The 25,568-nt window shown below is 44.2% G+C and overlaps 1 protein-coding gene across 1 annotated transcript in view; it reads right to left on the bottom strand.

Annotated features, from left to right (window-relative positions):
- Nucleotides 1-3,760: 3,760 nt before the first annotated feature.
- Nucleotides 3,761-25,568, bottom strand: part of Ccn (cellular communication network factor protein Ccn) — a 396,915-nt gene continuing 375,107 nt past the window's right edge. Inside the window, exons 4-7 of the mRNA XM_089577567.1 lie at nucleotides 23,557-23,791; nucleotides 22,038-22,271; nucleotides 16,445-16,671; nucleotides 3,761-5,156 (exon numbers count right to left, since the gene is read on the bottom strand). Coding sequence (XP_089433693.1) covers nucleotides 4,908-5,156; nucleotides 16,445-16,671; nucleotides 22,038-22,271; nucleotides 23,557-23,791 — 945 coding nt within the window. The 3' untranslated portion in view covers nucleotides 3,761-4,907. The remainder of the gene's footprint in view (nucleotides 5,157-16,444; nucleotides 16,672-22,037; nucleotides 22,272-23,556; nucleotides 23,792-25,568) is intronic.

The following is a 25,568-nucleotide window of genomic DNA, read 5'->3' as shown; positions in this document are numbered from 1 at the left end:
TAATTTGGGCATATGACATTATGCTATTTCTAAATCCGGTATCAGAACTTACAAATCAGTTCTGTAAGATTTAAACCTGCTACCTACAGCTATCATTAGCTCACTACGAACCAAGGGGGAAAGAAGCTGCTGCATATTTCGGAGATGGCATAATGTGCGCATCTCGTTCCCTTTGCTTAATGAAAGAATTTCTTTTTTAGACTTAAGTGCATACTTTGATTTGTGCTCGATGGTCCCTCACTAGCGGCAACACCAGATGTGTTACTGCATTCACAAGGTGAAACGTCAACGAGGACGCTGAACATTAGCCGCGCAGAAAAAAAGAAGCAAAAAATAGTCGCTTGTAATTCCGCCCAACAAAATGTCATAAAAAAAGTGTTATGAAAATTGCACTGGAATGGTCAACAGTCAACGTAGTGGTCACACTAAGCCAGATCGCAAGCTCGTAGTGACACTCTTCAATGAGTAGAAAATGGCACAAAGACGTGTTACCACTTGCCACCTGCACTACAATGAACCTTTAAAAGACACCTAAGCGCACTTTCAAGTTTGAATAAACGCTCCTACAAAGCATAAAGAAAAAGTTCCTTTTTAGTATTTGGGCTCTATTCAAGGCAAGGTGTCCGGATCTCAGAACAAAACAACGTAATCACAAGCCCTAGGAGCAGCGCCGCTGATCTCTCTGTTGCCACTGGTGACGTTCCTAGGTATTTGAAGACGTTTGTAGTTGTGCCACGGGACGTAGGCATAAGTAGCATGCTTTATTAAGGCGGAAGCCTTTAATGTCTCATCGTTGTAAGCAGCAGTTGTCGACAGGAATGTCACGCTTTTCAATTGGTGGAAACGATCGTGACGTCACAGTGTGCCAATTTCAAACGGGGTCAATTGTACTTTGGCTAGTAACCATGCAACCAATTGAAGGGATCGTATAGTGATGCTCCAAGTAAGTGGGACGGAGCTTAATTAATTGCTTAATTACCCAATTAGTCTAATTAACTTTTCTAGTCAGGCCATATAAATAAATAAAACCGAGTAGGAAATTGGTTGAGCTCGGGAATCGAACCCCGCGCATACGGCGTGCGAGACGAGCTTGCTATCCACTCCGCCATGCCAGCTCGATGGTTTGGAATGAACAAAAGCGCGTCTAGTGAATACGGTGTCTTCACTCACACTCATCCTCCTCTCTTCCCTTCCGGTGAGGTTTAGGTGTCCACCGAGATATGAGAGACAGATAATTTCCTTCCCTCAAAAACCAATTTACCGGCGAGCGAGGCGTAGAACCGAATGGGCGATGGCGTTCTATGGACTCCCTGGCAGCGTTACAAGACGCTGTCGCGTTCCACTCTTAGAGGCGAAGCTTAACATCTTAACCACACATCAGTGACCAGACTTTAGGCCAAAAAAGTGTCCCTGAACGATCGTGACGTCACAGTGTGCCAATTTCAAACGGGGTCAATTGTACTTTGGCTAGTAACCATGCAACCAATTGAAGGGATCGTATATTGATGCTCCAAGTAAGTGGGACGGAGCTTAATTAATTGCTTAATTACCCAATTAGTCTAATTAACTTTTCTAGTCAGGCCATATAAATAAATAAAACCGAGTAGGAAATTGGTTGAGCTCGGGAATCGAACCCCGCGCATACGGCGTGCGAGACGAGCTTGCTATCCACTCCGCCATGCCAGCTCGATGGTTTGGAATGAACAAAAGCGCGTCTAGTGAATACGGTGTCTTCACTCACACTCATCCTCCTCTCTTCCCTTCCGGTGAGGTTTAGGTGTCCACCGAGATATGAGAGACAGATAATTTCCTTCCCTCAAAAACCAATTTACCGGCGAGCGAGGCGTAGAACCGAATGGGCGATGGCGTTCTATGGACTCCCTGGCAGCGTTACAAGACGCTGTCGCGTTCCACTCTTAGAGGCGAAGCTTAACATCTTAACCACACATCAGTGACCAGACTTTAGGCCAAAAAAGTGTCCCCTGAATTTTGACGGGTGTCCACCGAGATATGTGAGACAGTTACCGCGTAATTTCCTTTCCACAAATACAATTTTCATTTTCTTCATAACGGGCCCTCTTTGTCTTTTTTCACTCCCACTTCCTCCCTCCTCTACGGTGCGGTTCGGGTGTCCACCGAGATGGCAGAGAATTACTGCGCCATTTCCTTTCCTCAAAAAGCGTTGCGTTCAAAGGGCAAGGCATCGCGCCGAACGGATGGTGGCAATCCGTGGACTCCCTGGCAGCGCTACAACACGCTGTCGCGTTCCACTCATGAAGGCGAAGCTTAAGTGTCATCAATTAGCAGTTAATTAGTGTTCAGGCATTAATCAATAATTAACCATTAATTAGTGATTGTTCATCACTTAGTAATTAGTACTCAATTATATGTGACGCCACTATTGCCACAGAAGCAGCGAAGGTGGTGCGGAAAACGCTTTCGCCTCTACGCACTTTACACAGCCAAAGTGCCCCCTGAATTTTTTGTCCGCTATGTAGTTGGTACCAGTTGGTGCAGGACTAAAGAACGCACGAAATCACGAGGAACTCCTTTCGCACCGTAACAAAACATAAAAAAGGGTTGAAAAACGAAAGAAGAGAGCGAGACTTCAGACAGGCTTCCCTTTCAAAGCGCATTATGGACTATAGGGGTACTTATCCTAAGGCATCGGGCTGCGAGGTAGGCTTTATTTAAGCCTCTTCGCGGCTCTTAACAAGCCAGAGTACAGGTGGTGAAGGTAAGCTTAACGGGGACGGAGCAGCAGCGATCAGGTACCAGATTTGTATGGCGCCTAATCCGAAGATGTGCCCCACCCCCCACGTTTTATTATAATGTTTTTTTTTATTTTCTCAGCAAAAATATTTGATTCTTGGACTCGCAACTTGGCACCAGTCAACATATGTATGATTCTACTGATTTTACAGCACTTTATCTTTCGCGCCCTTTTTGCGGATATACTCCACTGTTTTCCGACAGTTCCTTTAAATAACTTGTAAGTAAAACAAAAACAAAAAACTCGTTTAGAGTTAGCTTCTTAAAATCTATGGCCATCCTTAGATTGAACGGCATCTGTACAATGTGTTCAGATTTAGATATCTCGTATTTTTTGTGCATTTTGTATGTAACATGATGTATGAATTACCAGAAAATTTTACCCTTATTAGGCTATTCTATTTGACTGTCATTCTTGAAGCCGACAGCTCGAGATAATAAACAAAACCATGTGATCAGTTTTGGTATCATTTTATTTACTTCTCATGCAGGTGCATGTAATACCAATCAAGCAATCGCTTCATCAAGAAACACATCTCAAATGTCAACAGGAAAACAACGCTACTGTCACGTAACTTCGCATGGAACAAGAACCTTCTTTCACTGCTGAAATACGTTGCATGGTCCTCAGGTTTATGCCCACCAAGTCAGCGCGGTATCGTCAACGTGAACAAACAGTGCAGGGAACTCAAAATTGCATACACTTTGAACTTCTTGTTCCGTGCTGATTAATTCAATGTTATTAAGCAGGAAACAATTAATTACACACGCTGTAACACAGCTTCCATAAGTCTTGCAGCGTGACACACTTCAGTGTGTCGCGCCATAGATGTGACTGCTTCAAACCACACTCTGTTATTAGCCAGAACAGCAGCTTGGGCATGTTGGCTGCTCATTTGTGACGGAACAGCGCAAAACACCGGGACAAGAGACAGCTTGTCTCTTGTACCAGTGTTTTGCGCTGTTCCGTCACAAACTCTGTTATTAGTTGCCTTAGGGCACATTTCTTCAGGTATGGTCTTGACTTTACATTGAAGATTGAAAATACCATTTCTTAAGCGCACCTTTACCAGAACTGCGGGTGATTCCGGTGGGCTTCTCTGAATGTTCTGCATTTTTGACCACTTCATGATGCAGAAAGGTCGTTGAAAGTGTTTTGCGCGTTACTTAGACTCCAGAGTGCTTAGGAGGCTGTCGTATTGTCGCGCAACAGAGGCCATCACTAACTGCGCATTAAAGTAGCAGTTAGAATGCAATGTATGCACGATAGTGTAGCACACATTGTCATCATTCCAGAAAAATACACATGCAAGTAGTGGCAGTGTCAGCTCATTTGGACACTGACAGATTCGCGATGAGTATAGCGCAAAAATGATGAGACTGTTGAAGTTTGGTGACGAAGTCAAGCCATGTCTGCGTCACTTTGTTTTTTAATCATATGCAGTAGGCTGAATGGAGTGCACGTCTTGTTTCCCATAAGGCGTACCACCTCTCTTCATTATCTCTGAACCTGGCCTTACGCATGGCGAGAAAGACACCTTATCGACACTGGTTGTTACTCACGACCTGATTTAGCTAGCTGCATTCAGTAGCTCTTTGACCTGCTAAGCTTTAACTGCAACCCACCCCGGTCACTTAAGTTCGCACAAACACTTCTTAGCAAAACACGCGCAAAGGCCTGCAGAAAGTTCGTAGTCGTAGGAAACCAGGCCCGCGGTCTGTTGCCACGTGTGTTTGATGATGCCGACTATGGTAAAGATCAAATGCGACTCTGAACCTCGCTCGCTGCTCTCGGGCTGCGTCCTCAGTCCTTAATACAGCCCACCGCTTTTCTGCCACACGTCAGCTGTGAACGATCCTGTTGTCAGCGCTGACGAAGCGGTGATGCCGTCATGATGCAGTCCACGGCAACGGCGCGGCAATCTCACAAGACACCGGCACTCGTCTGAGGTGCTGTCGCGAGAGAACACGTGCGTAGACGCGATACGGCGCCAGCACTTGGGCTTGCAGGAACAGTGCGCGAGCGCGGCTCTTCCCCACGCGCCGCAGTGCGAACACAGCGACGCGTGCTCGAGGAGAGCAGCCATGGGACGAGGAGAACACCTGAGCCGATAGACGCGACCAGGCGAGGTTCGCTAGCATTTGGGCTTGCAGCGGCAGCGCACGATGGTCATGACGTCCTTGTGGCGCGTCACCCAGGCGCCGTCCTCGAAGCAGTGGAAGGGCAGCGTGGTGGTCGTGGTGAGCACGGGAAAGCAGCATCGGCGGCCCGGGCAGCTGCCGCAGTACTTGGGCGTTTGCGGGGCCACCGAGGTGCAGTTGGCGCCGTCCGTCAGTGGCGCGGCGCACGAGGCCCGCACCGTGGCACGGCACAGGTGGTTCCTCTGCACGGACACGAGGGTTTCAACCGTGTGAGAGGAGTGGAAGAAGGGGAAAAAAGCAGTGGAACGAACAGCGGCACGGCCTCGAAATTAAGAAAGAATGCGAAGAAAGCACGAAAACAATAAAGCATCGCTTTTACACGTTGAAATACTGTTTCATCTGTGGCAGATAATTTATCTCACACAGGTAATACTAAGTCTGCGGGCGAAGTACTCGCACATTCTTTTTCCCCCCAATTCGTGGTAAAACTGACCGAGAAATCGAAACACAGCGGCACCACATCACCGGCTCTGCGATGGGCGTGCGCTTACATTGAATATACAGTGGCATGCACATCTCTCGGTTTTCTCTGCGAAGGTTGTATAAAGCTATCACCTGCTAAACAAACATCGGCAGGCGCTAGGAGCTCCTAAATAAGACTTTTGGGTTAGCTTTTTTGAAAATTTGAAATGCTTGAGGATGATTTAACACATTAGCCATATACAGGGTTTTGTATAAAATTGTGTATCGTCTCCGAACAGATACTACCAGCCTCATCTCTCACCATTCGCTCTGAAGTGCCAACCAGTAGTTCCCGTACTTGACTTGATCAGGCTTCACGGGTACACTGCTCGAGGTGAGTTGATTAATATTAGAGACCGCCCGTATGAAGGCTGACATGGTTAAATGTACAGCGCCAAATGTGGCCGTGAAATTCTGGCAGGCGGTAGTAAATTAGTAAGGCTTTTTGACGGACTAATTGGTACATATTCATATTTGAAAGGCTGTGCGCTAAAAAGACGTTCACAGGAAAAAGGATAGAGACAAAAGGACAAAAGGATAGAGGAAAAAGGATGCGCTTCTTTCCTGTCATCTCTATCCTTTTTCCTGTGGACGTCTTTTTAGCGCACAACCTTTCAAATAGGGATAGTAAAATACCACGGCGTTGGAAATGATTGTGTGGCCTACCCTACCAAATTTTTTCTTGCAACTGCTTCGTGAAGACAATTCGCGTTTCGAGGGCTTTTCTTGCAGTCTGTGATTGCCGCCCACCGCCTGCTTCTTGTTCTTTTTTTTTCGTCTGCACTACGGTACCGCTCTCCGCTCGTCCCAACAAGGTCAGGAGCTCGTTGCTAAGTGTATCTGAGGCACTTCAGCGTTATGAATTGCAGAATTTTGCCAATTTTGCTCAAAAAATGTGACGATGGGAGGTGAGAGGTGATGAACAAAAGGTAGATCTGATATACGCACTTATGAAGAAGACTCTGACCAGGCATTCATTAACTGCAGCAGTTGCTTTAGCCCGAATTCACCCAGTCGCAAGTGAAGTGCACGGGAAGAGCCACCGTTACAAGTAGCGGTACTACACCTTTTTTAATGATTCTGTCGTCTTCAAGCATTCATATGTCTACTTGGACCTATAACGAAGTTGCACATCATCAGCCGATGTCGCAGGGGGCAGAGGTGCATAATCCTGATACTGGCCTCACTGTCTGAATTGCGTGCATAATTTCCCTGCAAGCTTATAGTGTTCCTGCATTGACGGCTTGGGTTCCGTGCAGATATGATTTGTGCTTTGCATCGGCACGACAATGGCACATTAATTTCGCAATACAAATATCGCTGGACCCGCTTGCCATGAGCGCCATGCTCCAGCCTATTTCTGGCGCATTGCTAAGCGTTAATGAATAGCACCAGTAAACCAAGTGCTAATATATGCAAGCCTTAATTCTCGGTTCATACATCAATCACAAATCCCTGTGCCGAAGTTGTGCCATCGCAGGCCAATTACGATTCAATTGGGTATTCAAAAACCATGTGAACCGACGAAGTCTTGCCTCTGATAAAAAATATCGACAGTGTTGATATATTCGAAAAAGTTAGCGCCAATCATTTTGAATACACGTGTTGGCTGCTTAGAGGCCACTGCTCGATAATGTCCGAGTTTTCTAAAAAGCAGCAGCTTCAATAGTCTGTAAAGCACACCGGATAATTTGTTCTGTAGACTTTCACTGAAGTGCCCCAAAATTATGTCTTAACAACTAAGAGATGCGAAAATTGTATGGCCCAATAATCTCAACCGCAAACACCGCTAACTTCTTCCTGGGTACCTGGCTGCGGTGCTCCCCATTTATCCTCTTCATTTTTCCTTTTCATATTTTTCCTGTTCATATTTGCCTTTTCCTAAAAGCATAAGTTGCTTTTCCTTCAAGGGTTCCTCATCAAGATTCTTCACTATAGCTTTCAGACTCCGAACACGTGTTAATCGAATGCGTTCTCATGTGAAAATTATTGAGTTAACCGCGTCATCCTTGTAGGAATAAAAACGCGAAGGGTACCGTACAAGCAAAAATAATGACTGTTCATTTCACCAAAGACTATTAGAACGAAGCAAAGCTTATTAGCGTTCACGTACAGGCAAGACTTGCAACTGAGCAAATGGTGTTACCAATAATAAAAAAATGCCTGAGAATAGTAAAGGAAACGGCGCACATTTCCCAAATGATAAGAACAAACCTATGCATTCATGCTTCAAAATAGCTCCATCGCACAGTTACAAGCGAGCTTAGTAATTATGAGAGAAAACGGCACAATAGTCGTTTTCCGTCCATCTGACCGGCGTAAGCGAGCTTCGTGTGAAATAACGACACACATTCAGAACCGTAATTCTCTTAGAGAAGCATCGTAGGCATTGGAATATTACTTGATCGAAGACAAAGCGAAGACATCTCTCGCAATACGTAGGGTGGTTCATGAGTTGTGCCGTCTCTGTTATTCTCTAACAATCGTCCCAAGTAGAGAAGGCCATGAGCGCTGTAGTGCACGGATAATTGAAAAAAAATCCAGGAATAAAAGCCGTCACGTAAGCTCACCTGTAATGCTTGTCACTGTACATGCTCTGACCTTTTTTTTTGTTTTACATCCACCGAAACGGGCGGACTGGCCCCTCTGCCTACGTGACACCTGCTTCTCCGGACGAGTCTACGTATTCGTGCCAGATGCAAGGACGGGGGTAGGAACAGTAGACGCGCCTCGCTTGCGAAGCATAACCGCCAGCGATATCGCCAATAAGAGCAGGTAACACAAAACCGAGTGCACCCGTGGACCCACAGTATCCGTGTTGACCACTCCACTATGTCTTCTTGGAGGCTTCATCCCTAACGCAGACGCTTCCTTTCATGCCCCATTTCCACTTCTGCCGGCAATTGATGCTCTTTCTTTCCTCAGCCCACATCCATTCAGTTGGGTGTTTGGGCAGCGGATGGCACATTAATCGGAATATTGCGGCCCAAACGCCGACTCGGTGCTCACTGCGGTCGTTATCCGCACGGTGTCGTTTGGCTGAAACGTGGATGGCTCCGAGCACGCGTTTGCGTGTCGTAATATACGAGAGATGACCGGCCCAGACGGTGCCGCCACGGCCAGTATGTGGCCTTGCTCGGGCGTGCTCGGCTCATCCCACGCGTCTCTGAGCAATAAAGATTGGCGCGTAGGCACTAAGGTGTATTGATAAAACACTGCCAGCCGAGTTTTCTCCCTCTTTTCTGTTCCTTCCTGCATAATACATATACATATTCCAAACGGCACCGTAATTTCTCTAGAGTACACGTGTTATGTATTGCCAAAGGGCAGCTCCACGTGCAGCCGAGCGCCGCACGTCTGTGGCTCGCTAAGCGCACGAAGCGAAGCGCTGGGGCCACCGTCGGAAACACAGGTAATTTGGTGGGCTGGCTATGAACTTTTTTCCCTCGACGGCACGTTCCTTGTCCAGGCAATTTGAGAAGTTCCATTGAACTGCCAAGACCCTATTAATGGCGCGTTGGAAAATTCTGAAAGGATCAGTTTTAAGAACAATTAGGTTGCACTTATACAGAAATGAGAACGTAACCTCCGAAAAAAAAAAGAGCCATTTAGGAACGCTGGTGTCATAAAATACTGTGGCTAACCTTGCTACTAAAAGGTGTCTTGTACGGCCGCTGAAGCTGTGGACTACACACTTAAAGCTTGCAAAAAGGTTTAGTCAAAATTTGAGGACACCTACTTCGCAGTATGGCCTCTGCTATCACTAAGCTAGTTTTATCCTCGCTCGGTTACCTCCATGATGTCCTAAATCCGTTACTACTAAAACTTGGGTTTGTACTGGTTGGATGCTCATGACAAATGTTCCAAAATACATGAATGGAACGATCCACAGAACGGAACCCTTGAGGCTAAAAGGCGCTGCTTTTAAGAATATTCCCTACAAAAAAAAAAACACAGTAATTTTTGGTTTTATTAACATTCAATCTGAAAAGCGCTGCTGAAAATTTAGATAATAAGCACATACTGTAGATCGCCGGCATAGTATTACCATAACGCTGCTGGGAGATTCCACATGATATGAAACTACCTAAAGGTTTCAAATTTTTATTTTTGTATTTTACTTTATTTAATATTCACATATTGTTCAGAAGGCCAATGATGAATTTCGGTTTCTGAAGATCCTAATATTCTAGGAAAAAACGAATTGTAAACAAAGTTGATGGAGAGCCAGGTTTTTTGCGCACAGCTAAATTTCACAAATTTGAAATGATATAAGCATCCAAATATTAAAGCTATGATGGATATGTTTAATCCGTAAATGTACAGCTCTGAAGGAATATGTAAGACTTATTTCTGCCATTCTGAGGAAGTTGCCGCTTCCTAGAAAAAAAAAATCTGAAACGGCACAAGACTCCTATAAGGCTATATTCAAGAATTTTTCTGTGCAAATATAGACCACATCTCCATCAAATTCGCAGAATAGATAAATATCTAGGTGCTAAACGAGTGTACTCACCTTCATTGTTATATAATATAGGGAAGCTTAAGAAACAGTGGCCTAAATGTGGCGTTTTTAGGGTAGTGGTATTATTTAAACATGAAATGAATAAAAAAAACACCCGCAATTTTTGTGAAAAGTTCTGAAACAAGTCCCATAAAGGAGGTGAAAAAGGATATGAAAGAACATGTTGCATTATTTTCTTTCCAACAATGTTATCCAAGCTCAAAGCTGTAGCTTTTCGAGCATCGGTAAGAGCACCTAAATGAAAGGGCAGAAGCAGCAAACGCTCTGTCTGCTGCTCTAAATTTCCCTTTACCCCAAGAAGGAAACCTTGTTCGTCAAGAAAGAGCATACCTAATTATTTTAATGGGCAAACACCGATCTGTGACGTAATCAGGTCTCGGTGGCGCCGCTATCACCGGATTCGGGTAACAACTAGTTCGGAGCGGGACCCATTGGAACTTGTAAACAAAAGCTTTCAATGCAATTTTCTGACTGCACAGTGCAGCTATGAGGTTGTATTTAATTTAAAAAAAAGCCGACTCCATTCTAGCAAAAGAGGTAGGAGTGTTCAATGTCATTTGAACGCTGATGTATCTTTAAAACATTACAATACGTGCTTGCCAGAGATGTTTTACAAATGCACATTCTGTTCCAGGCTTTTATGGTCTTTTATTAATAAAGAAGGATCTCATTTACTCATTTTGGAGACCCTAAGATAGGCAAAAGTTTAAAGAAAGGAGTAAATGAGTTCATGTAATGCCTGCTCCAGGATAGTTACCACAGGTTTAAACAAATCAAAATAAGTGAACTGCGCCTAAAAAAGAAACCCAAATACATTGTAAATCAAACGTGAATTAGAAAAGATAGTTATCCAGTGTATACCTGGAATAGAACGACAAAGTGGGGGCCCTGGGACAAGGACGACATCATTGATGCACTGTGCAGTCAGAAAATTACGCAAAAACTTTTGTTTAGACGCATTCTTTTGGGCCCCACTCCCAGTTGTAACCCGCACCCGGCGATAGCGGTGCCACCCAATCCTGCTGACGTCACAGATCAGTGTTTGTCCATAGCAAAAGTAATTATTCATGCTCCATCTTGACGAAAAAGTTGTCAGTCTTCGAATTTGAGAAGCACTTAAAGTAGCGGAGGACAAATTTGGTGCTTCCGCCCATTAATTTAGGTGCTCCTTCCGATGCTGGAGAAGCGGTAGGTTTTACTTGGATACCATTGTTGGAAACAATATAATAGAACATGTTCTTTCGTATTCTTTTTCGCCTCCTTGAAGAGACCTGTTTAAGTTTTAAGAAAAATTTTGGATGGATTTTTTTTCCTTTGATTTTTCGAAAACACTGCTACAATCATAAATACCGGATTTATGGCAGTGTTCCTTGTCCTTCTCATGATATATAGCAATGAAAGTCCGTACACGTGTTTAGCATCTAGATGATTATCAATTCTGCAAATTAGAAGCTAATGTGCGCTATGCTTGTAGGGAAAATTTTGAGAGAATGGCCTTGTTTGAAATGTGCCATAATATTTTTTTTTCTAGGAAGCGACAACTTCCTTCCAATTGGGCGAATCAGCCTGAAATATTCTTTTTAACCTATACTTTTAGGGGGAAAATGCATCCATCGTGGCTTTAATATCTCGACTCTTACGTGTTGCAAAGTTGAGAAATTGAGCTCTGCGCGAAAGCGCTGCCTTTGCCACAACATCATTTATAAATTTTTTCTCCTGAAATATTTGCTTTTCACAAATCAAAGTTCACTGCTGGCCCACTGAATAATGTGTGTATTTTATTAACAATATTCAATAACATTATTAAAAACAGAAATATTTCGGCAGTTTGATCTCTCATGAAATCACCATGCTGCATTTTCGGACCATGGAAGTGAGTTTTAGTCACAGGAGACAGGTTATTCTTTGTTTTAGATAGTTATGTACTCTGGCGCAACAATCTCTCGCTGAGGCGAAACGAAATACTTGATGCAATTCTATAGTTCTAAAAATGGGAAACAAGGCTCTTCCTAATTTAGTATGCGTTTGAGCAACTTTGGTTTCGTGAGGTCTGGTTTTCTGGCGGTGTAAGTGTCCTGGAATAATCAGTCCCGACGACTGTTATTTTAAAAACAGCTCTCTAGTTAAATATTACACACTGGTCGCGAGAATGAGCTCGCTGAGCTCACATTTCAAGATGCCTCAGACCAGAGGCTCCCGTTGTTTGTTTGGGCTTCCACCGCACTGGGAACGTCCTTCGCGTTAATAATTTACACGCCGTCGCCTCTCGGGCGTGGCGCGCTACAAGCGCTAAAGGACTTGGTTTATTCCGTATTCACGACAGGCGCGACGCCACCAGATGCGTTTATTATTGAACACTGGCTGCATTATTTCTTTTCGGTGACTGGCAAAACAGACGGGAAAGAAATGTACCTTTACCCTTCTTGCACCTTTGGAGTCTCTGATAGCACGCGGCACGTATTCATTGGAGGAAAAAAAGTTATCGTTACTGTTTTTCATTTTCGTGAGCAGTTAAGCGTTGAAACAGCCAATGTTTACAGAACATGAAATGCAGCTTTTGAGTTTCATACTGCACAGATTGCGCGCATTTGGTGTGATGCACATGCTTACTGAAAGCTGCAGTAATATAAAGCGCTTTCGTTGTGCGATACTAACAAAACAAACTTCTTATCATAACTTGCCTTCATAGGAGATCTTCTTTACGAAACTTCATAGTCCTGATAGCATATTGTACATGCGATGTGTCTCAAATTATTCAATACAGATTTTTCTTTCAAAATCTGTGAAAAAGAGGTTGATATCGTCTCCCCATGCATATTGTATGGTGAATCAGACGTTTGTTTTTGGTGATTGAGTGCAATAAATAGATGATTAAGTAAAATTAAGTGGTCAACTTCTTAATTCCTGGTTTTAGGGTGCAACATCGTCAAGCGAAATTCAAGGGCTTCAACGTCGGGGACGAGCAGAGCTTGTAAAGTTTCTCAGTCGCCAGCGTCGTTCGAAACATCGAATGTAAAAAATACGCTTTTCATAAGGCTGTGCCGATTGGCCCATTACTAAAATGGCGTCCTTGTGCGTAGTACCTTCATAGGGCTCACGTCACGTAATAAAAGTCGTAAGCTGCGCCTGTATTTCATTTAAGCGACACCAATTTATCAATGTTCATCGTGGGAAAGCGAAATTAAGAGCTTTCATGGGCGTTTTTGTTTCTTCATACTTGATATTGCGAACCAAGATGCCGATTCCTAAAGTCAAAAAGAAACGGAGATCGCCTTCAGTTTTGACCGGCTTCAATCTTGCAATTCAATCATGCACCATGAAACCAAAAATAAGAACGTTAAATAAACAGTTTTATTTATTTATCAGTCTTTTTTAGCAATCTTTCACGTAAACAACGCCTGGCCTAACGTATAATCAAGCTACAGAGACTACAAAGAAGTATTTTTCATGGTTATTAAGAAAAAACTTTTATTGAATAATATGAAATATGTGGTCTGTTTGTATATACAGGATGTCCCAGCTAGCTTGGACCAAGGTTTATAAAAAAACTAAGCGGTCTTCAGAATTGAAATCGCGAGGATGTTGTTAGGGTTTATCTAAAGTTACAGTACCAATTTTTTGTTCCTCCTATTTGAATAATTAGTCGAGATAAATAAATTAACTTTTTTAAATATAGCTTCAAATGTTCAGGCGTCAATAGGAAAGTTGTGGAGTTCCATAAATATTGTCCAACCTAGGCACTTCCAACGAGATAGACTTAGCGTGGCCGTTTTTATTCAGGAAAAATGAAAGCCCGCGGAATTTAAAAAATACTACGTGACAGCACACTCCGTGCGCCAGAATGCGCCGCGATTACAGCACTCTCATTCGTGCTTTGTAAAAAGCTTCCTCGCTTCGCGCATTTCGTGCTGCCCAAGACAGCGCTTCGCGTTGTGCTTGGTTTCAAGATATATATATATATATATATATATATATATATATATATATATATATATATATATATATATATATATATATATATATATATATATATATATATATATATATATATACCAACTGAGCTACACCGACGGCTGGCAGATCTGCTTTCGGGGGTATTTTAAGTTTAAAAATGGCCTAACCTTGAGAGTGTTCATCAGCGCCACCCACGTTCGTAAGCGGCGGACGTAGTACATCCTGAGTTACCGCTGGTGTGGCGTTGAACTTCATCGAACGGCGAGGGTGGAAGCTGTGTGAGAACCATCTTATGCTTTCTATGACATCAAGGCTGCCAGAACCGAGGCCCTCGTTAAGCAATTAAGCAGACAAGTTAAGGGGAATGAGGGGCTCGATATACATTTTTTAAGAGAAGTCAACAGCCACAGAAACCATGGAACACAGCGGATTTTATTTTATATTTATTTATGGTCTCTGTGGCTGTTGGCTTCTAAAAAAATGTATAACGAGCCCCTCATTCCCCTTAACTTGCCTGCTTATATATATATATATATATATATATATATATATATATATATATATATATATATACATAGAGAGAGAGAGAGGAAGGAATACGCTTCGTTAAAGGAAACATATTTATTCGACTCGACGTTTCGATCAGAGGACCGAGTTTCTTCAAGAGTCAATAATTATAATAAGAATAAATATGTTTCCTTTAACATATATATATATATATATATATATATATATATATGTGAACATACATCTCATGTATCTCATCTTCTTCATATCATCTCTTGCCTTCTCTTGGAATCTAGTGTTACCCTTAAGGGCCAGCGGTTATCTTACTTCACATTACATTCCCTGCCCAAGCCCATTTCTTCCTCATGATTTCGAATAAGATGTCATTAACCCGCGTTTGTTCCCTCAAAGTAATGGCAAGTAGAAATTCTATTAGTGAAAAGCTCAAGCATAACACCGTTTTGTCCTGCTTGCATAAAGGGTGACAAATTGATAGTGCACAAATGTGTGAATCAATGGCGTCACTTCGCTGCTCACACACACAATTTTTCGAAAAATGGAACTTCTGCTTCGAGGACGACTGCCCACCTCTTACGAAAAATCAGCGTCTTTGCTATAATCATTAATTAAAGTGCACAATGACTGATCGCAGGAAGCACGAAAGTGTAGCAAGCAGCCTATTTGACGTTATTTTACAAAAAGCGAGTTTTCACACCCTAAATGGAAAGGAGTAAAATGGGAGTAAGCTGTCCTCTGGCCAACTAATTTTCAAAGCAGTGCGCTAGAGGACAGCTCAATCTCTTCTTGCTCCTATATGGGCGTATTCGTGCTTAGAGTGCAATCGCTAGCACTGTGCGCCATATGTTTCTTAAAGTTTATGGGCTGCTCAAATAACAAAGAAAGGCTTACGAACGTGAAAAAGAAAAGACACACAGTGACAACAGATATTAGCATTAGAGATAAGCCTGGATAGTGCAAAGCAGTGCCCTGTATGGCAGAAACAGACAACGTGAGTGGCGCCTATAAAGGGCAAACACGCAACGACCCTCTGATATTAGGAATTTGAGCTTTGTTAAGTGCTTCTATAACGTGGATATTGCATGCAATTGTAACGGCTGCACGTTATTCTTAACGGGCTAGTCGGTGCACCTAAACGTCTGCTAACATTCACCATGCACGAGTCCTAACGGTATACAGCTGCGCTCTAAAATAACGACGAGGAAGTTCTCGTAACAAATCACGCACATCGATGCAGACCACATTTCATACACGGCTCAAGAGTATCCCCATACCACGCTTTATTCATTTAACGTGGATAGCGCCGTAGAAGAATGCACGCGCTCCAAAAATGCTTGTTTCTTTTCTTTCCCAACGAATGGGAGCAGGTAGATTCGCTACTTTTAACTCGGTAGCGAATGGGAGGATACCAATATTTTTTATTCGACAGCATTTTTTGTGCGCCCATGCAACTTGTCTCGGGCATGGACCTAGCGCTGTCATCCGCAGTTCTAGAGAAGAGTCTGCAAAACGACTCACACGGAATATCGCTTTCCTGACTAGCTGGCGTCAGCGTCTCGGCCAATAATTATGACTGGCAAAAGGACCGCCACATGTCCAGGCGGCGAGAGGTCAGCTCATCTTCAGGTCATTTAAAGCCATCACTTCCTTTCAAAAAGCTCAGCTTTTTTTTTCTTTTTTACATTGGCCTAAAACCTGTATTTACTTCGAGCTTTTTTTTTCTGCGAAAATTTCTAATAGTAAAATCGTGTCCCTAACTGACCGCCGAAATCTTTGAGCTTACCTGCATAGGGATCCCGTATATAGCTCCCGCGCGCATACAGCAGCGAGTGGCCTATCTCGGCACTCTTGTTGAACCACCCAACAATTCTCGCACATTTCCAGTCAGCTCATCCACTCTCTCTTTCTTGCCGAGAACCTAAGGGCTGCTGGATGGTAAACAGCGTTTTCCCGCACTCCGCTGCGTTGAATGCACCGTGCCTCGCGTCATTCATGGTCACTCACCCTGGTTCTGTGGCGCGACCCCGAGGAGCCGGCGCTCCCTGCAGCCCCGGCGGCGTCCAGGGCGGTGCAGGGCCTCACGTTGCAGATGCGTGTCTCGTTGCGGCTGCGGCACTCGCCGAGGCGAAAGTCTGTCACCAGCCGTGTGGAGACGCCGACACCACACGACGTCGAACAGGGGCTCCAATCGCCGGCGTGCCTCTCGCACGAAGCGCGAGCCAGGGCCAGTGCTGCACGGAATTCCGGCGCACCTTAACAAGAGATCCTTTTCTAATGTCCTGAGCAACGCGAACACATATCACGCAGGATAGATACAGATTCCTAAAAGAAAAAAACAACTGTAGTTGTATATTTTGATCGTTTAGGCTAGGGGTGGCCACACTGCAGCTCCTCGTGTATCCAAGTGCGGCTCGCAACTCTCTGGAATATGTAACCCCCCTTAATTCCCATTTCTGCCTCCAGGGACAGCTTCCTTTACGTTCTAGAAGGGGTGCTTGCTTCACGGATGAAGCATCGCAATGCAGAGGCACAGTGAGCAGTCACTGCACGAGTGATTGTTGCCACCAGCTTTGTTACAAGAAATGAAAAAAAAAAATTGTCCAGCCCACTTTTATATTGCGGCTGTTCACGATATTTTTATGCCGTTTTGCACATGCCTCCCTGGCCACCTGTAGTTTAGGCTATTGTTACCTAAATCGTACAAGAACGAAAAACAATACAGAAAAAGAAACAGGAATGTGGGAAGTAGGCCATCACTGAAGGCTTTTTCTTCATTATTGCGGTACTCTGAACTTACAGCGTTGAGGCAAAGAAATAAATTACTACTGACCCGTAAACCTGCCTTACTGTCCTCTCCATGGGCTAAGGTTTTGCCTTCCTATCCAGACGCGTGTTTAGTATGTAGGAACATACTGCAGAATTTACCGCTGTAATGAGGTTTCGCGTGGATTTAATAATACAGTTAACAGTGCGATAAAAGCGATCTTCTGCGAAAAAAAAACTTAATAGTTCCTTTGTGTCACTTTTATGTTTGTCATTTCACGCCTTTTGGAACACCTGTGGAAGTTCCGAACAATCTTCAATCGAACAGCAGCTTCCAGGGCGTCGCTATCTAGAGCTGCTAATGCGTAAGCCTACAACGTTATTGTGGCACTTGACGCTTCGGGCTATACCGCTTCGTGGGTAAATAATGAGGCGTTTACGAACTGGTTCAACAACCGCGAAAGATTTTAGGTGCATGCCTGGTGTTTTCAAGCCTGCCAAATTCAAGCCCCTGAATATAACAGTAAGAGCGGTTTCCTACAGTTTACCGGCAATTTAGGGTAGGAGCGTTCTCCGCAGACGGGCGTTAACCCCTTTACACAGATATGAATGAAGTCATACAGCTAAAGCAGATCGGTTAGCATTTTCCTAATATTGAAAAGGGTGCTATGCTGGTAACTCAAGCAAAGCGGCCTAGAAGCTTGAATGGTGCCGCGGTGACAACTGCGATTTATTTCCTTCAGTGCCTTTACCAGCGTGAACAACTGACTGTGACACAACCTTTGTGACCTGCTGATTATATGGCGTATGCCAAATTAAATGTCATTTCATAAACAAAGCAGTGACATATATAGATAACGTTTGTAAGCTCAATATGTTAACTATTTTGTAACAGCATGCTTTGGTTGTAAAGAATGGCTGGCTATTCGCATCTGCAGAACAAATATTCCTTTGTTACTGTAAAGCGTGCTTTGTTACAGACAGCTAATTTGTGCACTGGAGCTGCCTTTACATTTACAGTAGGTGCGCGTGAATAAGACTTTTTCAAAACCGAATGAATATGAACGGTGTAACTAAATGCCAAATAATAATAATAATAATAATAATAATAATAATAATAATAATAATAATAATAATAATAATAATAATAATAATAATAATAATAATAATAATAATAATAATAATAATAATAATAATAATAATAGTTTATTTTTCCTCTTTCGCAAGGAAAGGAGCAGCCGCGAAAAAGCTCCTTCGAAGAGCAGCTTGACAGGGCGACTGCCCCCTGACTGACGGCATTTGGCAGTGCAGGATAAATACAGATTGAATTTTTACATCAATAAATTAAAATTGAATGCAATTTGAGTTAACGTTTGGTTGAAGAGCTGCTAATAATTTTAGGGGGTCGCCCTGAATGGGAATCACTTGTCTATACAGTAGGGAAAGCCTGTAATTATAGAGAGATGTCATTTTTATGATTTTCAGTTGCTAAAATAATGGCCCTGTGTGCGCGGCGAAAGGAGCTTTAGAAATTAACCTGATGGCTCTTTTTTGTAGCAGTAATAACTTGGTGATATTTTCACCAGTTGTGGTTGCCCACACTAGTAAGCAATAGTTTAAAATAGAGGAAAAAAGTGCATTGTATAGGAGAATATTAATCGAGAGAGGAATTACTGAAAGATGTCGACGTATGCAACCTATAGTGCGTGAGAGCTTTGTGACTAAGTTTTCTACATGTGCATATCATGACATATTCTCTGAAAAATAGACGCCTAACGTTTTGACACATTTGTTAACTTCTATTTGACTATCGTTGAGTACGAGTGGCGATAACTCGAATAATTTGTTTTTGGGATGGAAGAGTACGGCTTTCGTTTCATTTACATTAAGTTTTAAACTGTTCTTACATGCCCATTGATCAATTTTGCCCAAGGTCGTGTTAGCACGGCTCGATAGATCAATACCTGAATGACCAGAGAAAAACAGACTGGTATCATCAACGTAAAATAATGTATTTTGCAGATCGATCTATGCTGACAATATCGTTAATGTAAAAAATAAAAAGAAGGGGGCCTAGAAGACTTCATTGCGGAACTCTTGAGATGACAGGCTGCACTGCAGAGGAAAAACCATTTATATCGACATACTGTGTTCTACTGGATAAGTAAGAAGATATAAGGGAGTAGGCTGTACCACGTATACCACAGCGGTCTAGTTTATTGAGTAACGTTTTGTGATTAATGCTGTCAAAAGCTTTCCAGAAATCTAAAGAGATGCCTAGGACTAGTTTCTTTTCTTCAAAATTCTCTAAAATATACTCTTTTTGCGTGAGAAGCGCAAGCAAAGCGAAATGCCAATCGATTATTCGTGCGAATATTTGCTCATTTTTTCTAATCTTCGTACGAACCGGTGAAGCGCTAGTTGTGGCGCTGATGCGGAGCGGCTCTTAACGTGCGAAGTGGTAATACTGACACTGTGAACTCTAGAAGAGTGTGGTGAGGGGCTGATTAGTAGGACATTTTATGACCTATAAAAGCGCGCAAAGGACGGGACACAGAAAATAGAAGCACAAGGGACGAGCGCGGACTAAAAAAGAAGGTTGGGTGTGACACCAATCAAAGGAACAACTTTGTGCCTTACAGAACGAACGTCTTCTATCAGATTCGGCTCAGCTGTGGCAAGGTGTATATCGGCGATACGGGCCACTGCCTTAAGAAACGGTTATTTGAGCATGCCAACACCTTGCACACATCGAGTGGACAGACACAAACACTGCAGGCCCTGCAGGCATGACGGCGATGCTTGCGCGCCGGTTGTCGCCCAAATGAAGATTATGGGTAGTGCGAGGGAAAGAAAGGTACGGGAAATTCCTGAAGCCTTCTGATAGCGACATTTGGCCCTGAAAAATGTGTAAGTCAGGCTTCCGTCCACTTGTACAAGAAGGAACTGGAATTTCTCCGCTTGACAAGGTGATTGTGCGCCTGTGGCAGTGTGTGTTTGGTGCGCATGCGCTTTCTTATTAGTGAAGAGGAAAAAAGGCGCTGGCGCAAGAAACGAGATGTTAATCCGCGCTCATCTCTTGTGCTTTCTCTCCTTTCTGTTTCCTGTACTTTCCGCAGTTTTTAAGTTTATAGAAAAACTATGGCCATTATGCCGTATTCATAGGAAAATTAAGTTTTGCGCCTGATGACGAAAGTGAATAAACTAGAGCTGCATTTCAGTAGATGAAAGATGTGAGATCAGTGTGCCATGTCCTCCGAGATTGAGATTGGGCATCAAGGCTGGGTGTGCTAAACCTGTCTGAACCCTGTCACGTCCCCCGACCTTGGAGGCTATGTATTAGACTAATGAATGCAGCAACACGAATGGACTGCATCACGGCACTGAACTCTCGTCGTGCGCAGTCTGCCCGTGGCGGCATGCTGTGAGGCGTCGGAGTAATCCCTGTTATTTAAACAGTCGTTCAGGAGAAAACCATGGCGTGTCTTATTTGAACACTGTGCCAATTATTTGAAAGCTCGTCAACATATTCGATATTTAGAATTCTGATCGTGCACTATTTGATTCGTTCAACGAATCGAATTACAAAATATTCGATCTGGTATTCGAAAATTTTGAACATTCGTGCCCCCCTACTTTACAGTCCAAAATAAAAAAAAAATGTTGTGACCCCTCTTGTTTGAAAGGCCATCTGAGACCAACCTTTGTTGTCGTTTCCTTTGTGCAGTTCTGCACTCCATTATTCTCAGATGGCAGTCATATTCCTTCGAGAGTAAATATAATATATAAAAGTTTCGCAAGCATCATGACTTTTGGAGTCGAGCGAGCAATGTTGTAGAAACGTAATGGTGATATGTCGTTGTCCTTCCGATGCATCGTAAACGAAAAAAACTACTTCAATTTAATGCGACGTACTTCACTGCACCTCTGCTACAAAGCCGAATTTCTTTTGTTGCCGTCTCTGGGTCTCCTTAAAATTTCGCAGATTTGGTCAAGTTGCGTGGAGCCTCAAACATTGCTTTATTCTATAAGAGTACTCCTTCTCGTAAAATGCTCCTTTTACATCATGTGTGTATAGATGTGAGCCACCCGGCCGCCGTGGCTCAGTGGCTAGGGCGCACGGCTGCTGAACCCGAGGGCACAGGTTCGATCGTAGTTACAGCGACCGCGTTTCGATGCAGGCGAAGCTGAAGGTGTCCGCGTACTCTGCGATGTCAACGCGCGATAGAGAAGCCAGGCAGTCGAAACTTTATCCGGAACCCCGCACCACGGCGTCACTCATACCCCGTACCTCCTTGGGACGTTAAACCTCGTATTTTATTTCAGCTTTGAGCCTGCCGTAGAAAGTATCAAACCTTATAACTAAGTCTAAAAGAACACACAGTTATATCTCTGGCTTTAAGTGGCCGGGCAGTAAACCCGCAGCATTACACAAATATGTCGGCATTATTACTTGATTAGTCCGTAACCATGGACCAACAAAAGATGCGTAGGCGACAGCCGACCACAACATCAGCAAACACTTGTCGGGCCGATGGTGCGGTCGGTTGATTAAATTAATCTTTTTCGGCCGCTAACGTCTGAAAGCGAAGACAATGGGAAATCAGACTCTTGGCAAACCAAGTGCTCCGCTCCAAACGCCCATCACCCAATCAGTATCTGATGCAGAAGAGCTGCAGTTAGTGGCAGTCCCTGTGGCATTGGTGGCGTAGTGACAGTAACGGTGAAAGTTGCCTAGCGGCTACCAGTTCGTCTCGTTCTTTTCTGCGAACAGCAGATAAGCGCGAATCGAGTCGGAGGCGCAAAAAAAGAAGCACATGGGAAAGCAACGAACGCTGTTTGAGCGTGTCATGGTCGCAGAGCCACTCGCGGCAGCAGTTTCCCCGCAGGCGCACGAGGCGGGCGTTGCGGCACTCCGCTGATGGGCGCACCCCTTCGTGCGGGCAGAGCGAGACACAGCCGTAGGTGCCGTTCTGGCACGAGCACTGTGTGCGGCAGTCCAGCTTGAAGGTGGCGCCATCCTTGTACTGGCCCATGCCCTCCACTTGGCAAGACTGGCCCTGCACCACTGGGAACCAGAGACAGGCGACGATCAAAGCGTTACCGTGGTCGCAACCCTCATTATCACGCCTGTCAAGCTTCATGTGCAGCATGACGCAAGATGGGGCCGAAGTCAAACGCGGACACTGCTCGGGAACCAAACTTCAATCTTTCTTCAAAGCCCTCCCGTATTTCGCGACTAGCCTGGCTCATGCCTCTACGTAAGGGATCGTGCGAAGTGCTCGTTCATCAAGCGCTTGCGCATCGATGCCGCCTTTCATACTAGAGTAATAATGCATAACAGTGTTCTCGTTTCAATCCGTACAGATAATGAGTGTAAAACAAACAAGAGTCTGTTTCGCAGACGTCGCATCCATTACAGCGTGAAGGATTTCATGCAGCGCTAATGCTTTTGTGTTGCGTAACGCTAATGCAGTTACTTCAAAACTTTCGGCGGTCGCATTACCGCTAGATTCCAGTTAAAAAGCTGCCCGATGCAAGGAAAGAAAACACGCGGAAACAATACTGACACACATTTTGTTTTGTTTAGGATCTAATCCATCTCAGGCTTTTTCTTATCTCTTTGCCCCTATCGAGTTCCGTTAACAAATAAACTTTCTCCAAAAATATTCCGGAATATTTTCTCTCCAACGATGAAGTTGCCAAACTCTTGATATAAAAAGCAGCCTTGTTTTAAGCTATTCCCTAAAGTAAGTAACTCCTCATACTTATGCAAAGAAAAAAAATTGCCATCCTCAAAATGAGAACAAGATGACAACGGTGGTGACTGGAATAGACATCATTCCCATGTCTCTTCGCAATCGTAGAAGTTTCCAACGTGAAGATGAATTTCAGGAATTCGCGCTTGCCAAAGCTCCGAGCTCTCACCAAAACGCGCTTTCATCGAAATTCTTTCCGGTCACATTACGTCATGACACGCGCCCTGGCATTCACTTTACGTGTCTTTCTTAGTGACGCATACGCACTCTACATTTTTGCACTCAACAAGCTATTGAAGGAACTAATTAATTATTTTAGGTGGTTAGAATTCAGAAAGAACAAATCACATAGCACGCGGTCACCACAAGCTGCACCGATGATAGGGCTTCTGGTCACCGGCTGTTTTGTAATTTGTTTGCTCTTAGCACTAATCTCTTTCAATTATAAATATTGAAGCTCGAATGAATGAATGAATGAATGAATGAATGAATGAATGAATGAATGAATGAATGAATGAATGAATGAATGAATGAATGAATGAATGAATGAATGAATGAATGAATGAATGAATGAATGAATGAATGAATGAATACCCTTGCAGGTTCCGACCGAGGCGTTCCTGTCCGGGTAGACGCAGTGCAGCTGCCGGCGGGCGTCGCATAGCTGGACGGCGTCGCAGGTGTCCCCCTGCTGGCGAGCGCAGATGCTGCAGCAGTTGCAGCCGTCGCGCACCAGGCTGACGCCGTCGGGACACTGCGCTCCCCCTTCGCCGCCCTCGTGGGGGCCGCCACTGCTACAGCGGCACGAGGGACCGCACTGCACGGCACCCTGCACGAGCAAATGCGCACGTCCTTGTAATAAACGTATGAGCACTCTTGGTCAGGACCAGAAAGCGGAAAACGAAGCCTGCAGCAGCTGCTGCTCGTATAGTCAGCTTTATTTTTAGCTACCTGGACGCTACTGAAAATGCAAACCGTGCAAAATCATTACCAAGACTTGCAACTTTGGCAATGCGACATCGCCGCCAGCAGGCACCACGTTGAGCCTCTTTTATGGCCCATACCACGCAGACTCACCCAGGCGCTCTTCTGATGTGTACTCCAAGCGCTGCACGTTATTCCTCCTTCTCAGTTGAAATGATCTCGTCCATCAATGAAAGTCAAAGTACTAGGGTATTCATTGCCTTCCCCCGAAACACTGCATCCGTGGTCGCACTGATGGCGGTTTCATATAATCTAGTGTCTCAATACAATTGACTGATCAATTTTTACTTGAGCTATATCACATACATAAGACCGCCTTGCTGCTCTGTCCAACTGTACAGACCACATTGAGGTACCTCTCGCTGCCTTTAAAATAAAAATTTGTGAACTTCAGAAAAAAATGGCCTGGCTTAGCTTATGGGTAAGCCTAGGATGCGAAGCATACCGCCGGCGGAGGCTGCGCGTCCGCAAGCGAGCGCACGAGTTGAGCCCCAGCTTTCACAGCTGTTGTGACGTCAGCGCCCCTAGCGGAAGGAGCGGGAGTTAGGCCGCCGGTGGAGGCAGCGCGTCCGCAATCGAGCGCACGAGTTGAGCCCCAGCTTTCACAGCTGTTGTGACGTCATATCACGTGGTGCGCCGATGTAGGTCAAGTGGTAGCTACGCGGCCGCGCACGGCGCAGCAAGGAAGAGCTCGGTTGTGCGGCTAGTATGCTTCGCATAAAAATCTCCCGGAGTATGTGCTTCATGGCACTTCTTATCAGATGGCGACCATTGAGCTAAACTTTCCCGTATACCTAGCGTTCCATAGTGGAGTATGATCATCAGCAGCCATAAAAACTCTTGTGTGACCTGGCTCTAATCATTTTCTCAGGTGCGGTGATAAGGAGCTTGTTGTGAAAGTTGGTGCTTGAAGCTCAAAACGGCGGTTTCATGCTCTGTTTTGATCGCAGTAAATACGACCCAGCTCCCTGTTCCACCAGATCCCCGTGAAAACGACCTAAGAAAGACACGTGTATCTCAAAGTGCTTGAGATTTATCAAACTTATTTGTTCACGCTGAAATATTCTCCAGAACGTCAGCACCATTTTCCACAAAATTCGCATTGTCTCATTTGGAAGTGGCTGCCTCTGAGCTTTTGCGTTAAGGGAAGAGTGCATTCACAGGAAAGGCTAAGCAAGTTGAGTTGATCCAGCGCACTCCAAAGTGGTACTCTTCTCTTGAGAGCAGGAGTTTCGCGTATGGTTTGCGCAATTGCTTGGTCTTCGGTTTGAAGCCTGAGTTTCGCCCCATTAGCATTAAGCAAGTAAGGCAATAAAAATGGCGACACCCCTTTACCGCTCGCTTTGGGAGATGTCGGCCTGAGATATTTCTCGGCGGTTTGGTGGCTTCTCAGGAAGTAGTTACAAAAGATCTGAAAGTGTTTTTCTTACATGTGATTAAACAATGACTCAACCAGCATGGTTATCAGTTTTCGCTGATACCAAAAGGTTTTTGTGGTAAATATTTACCTATAACCCCTCCTAATTAAATCATGAAAAATGCGTCCATTACGTGGTCAATCATCTTATAAATACAGGGTCTGTTCTGAAAGTAGTAGGACTGCTTTTTTCCTGGGCGAACGG

Source organism: Amblyomma mixtum, chromosome 3, assembly GCF_055824585.1.
Source record: "Amblyomma mixtum isolate Tamu chromosome 3, ASM5582458v1, whole genome shotgun sequence".
Taxonomy (NCBI): Eukaryota; Metazoa; Arthropoda; class Arachnida; order Ixodida; family Ixodidae; genus Amblyomma; species Amblyomma mixtum.
This window is presented reverse-complemented; position numbering and strand designations above follow the sequence as displayed.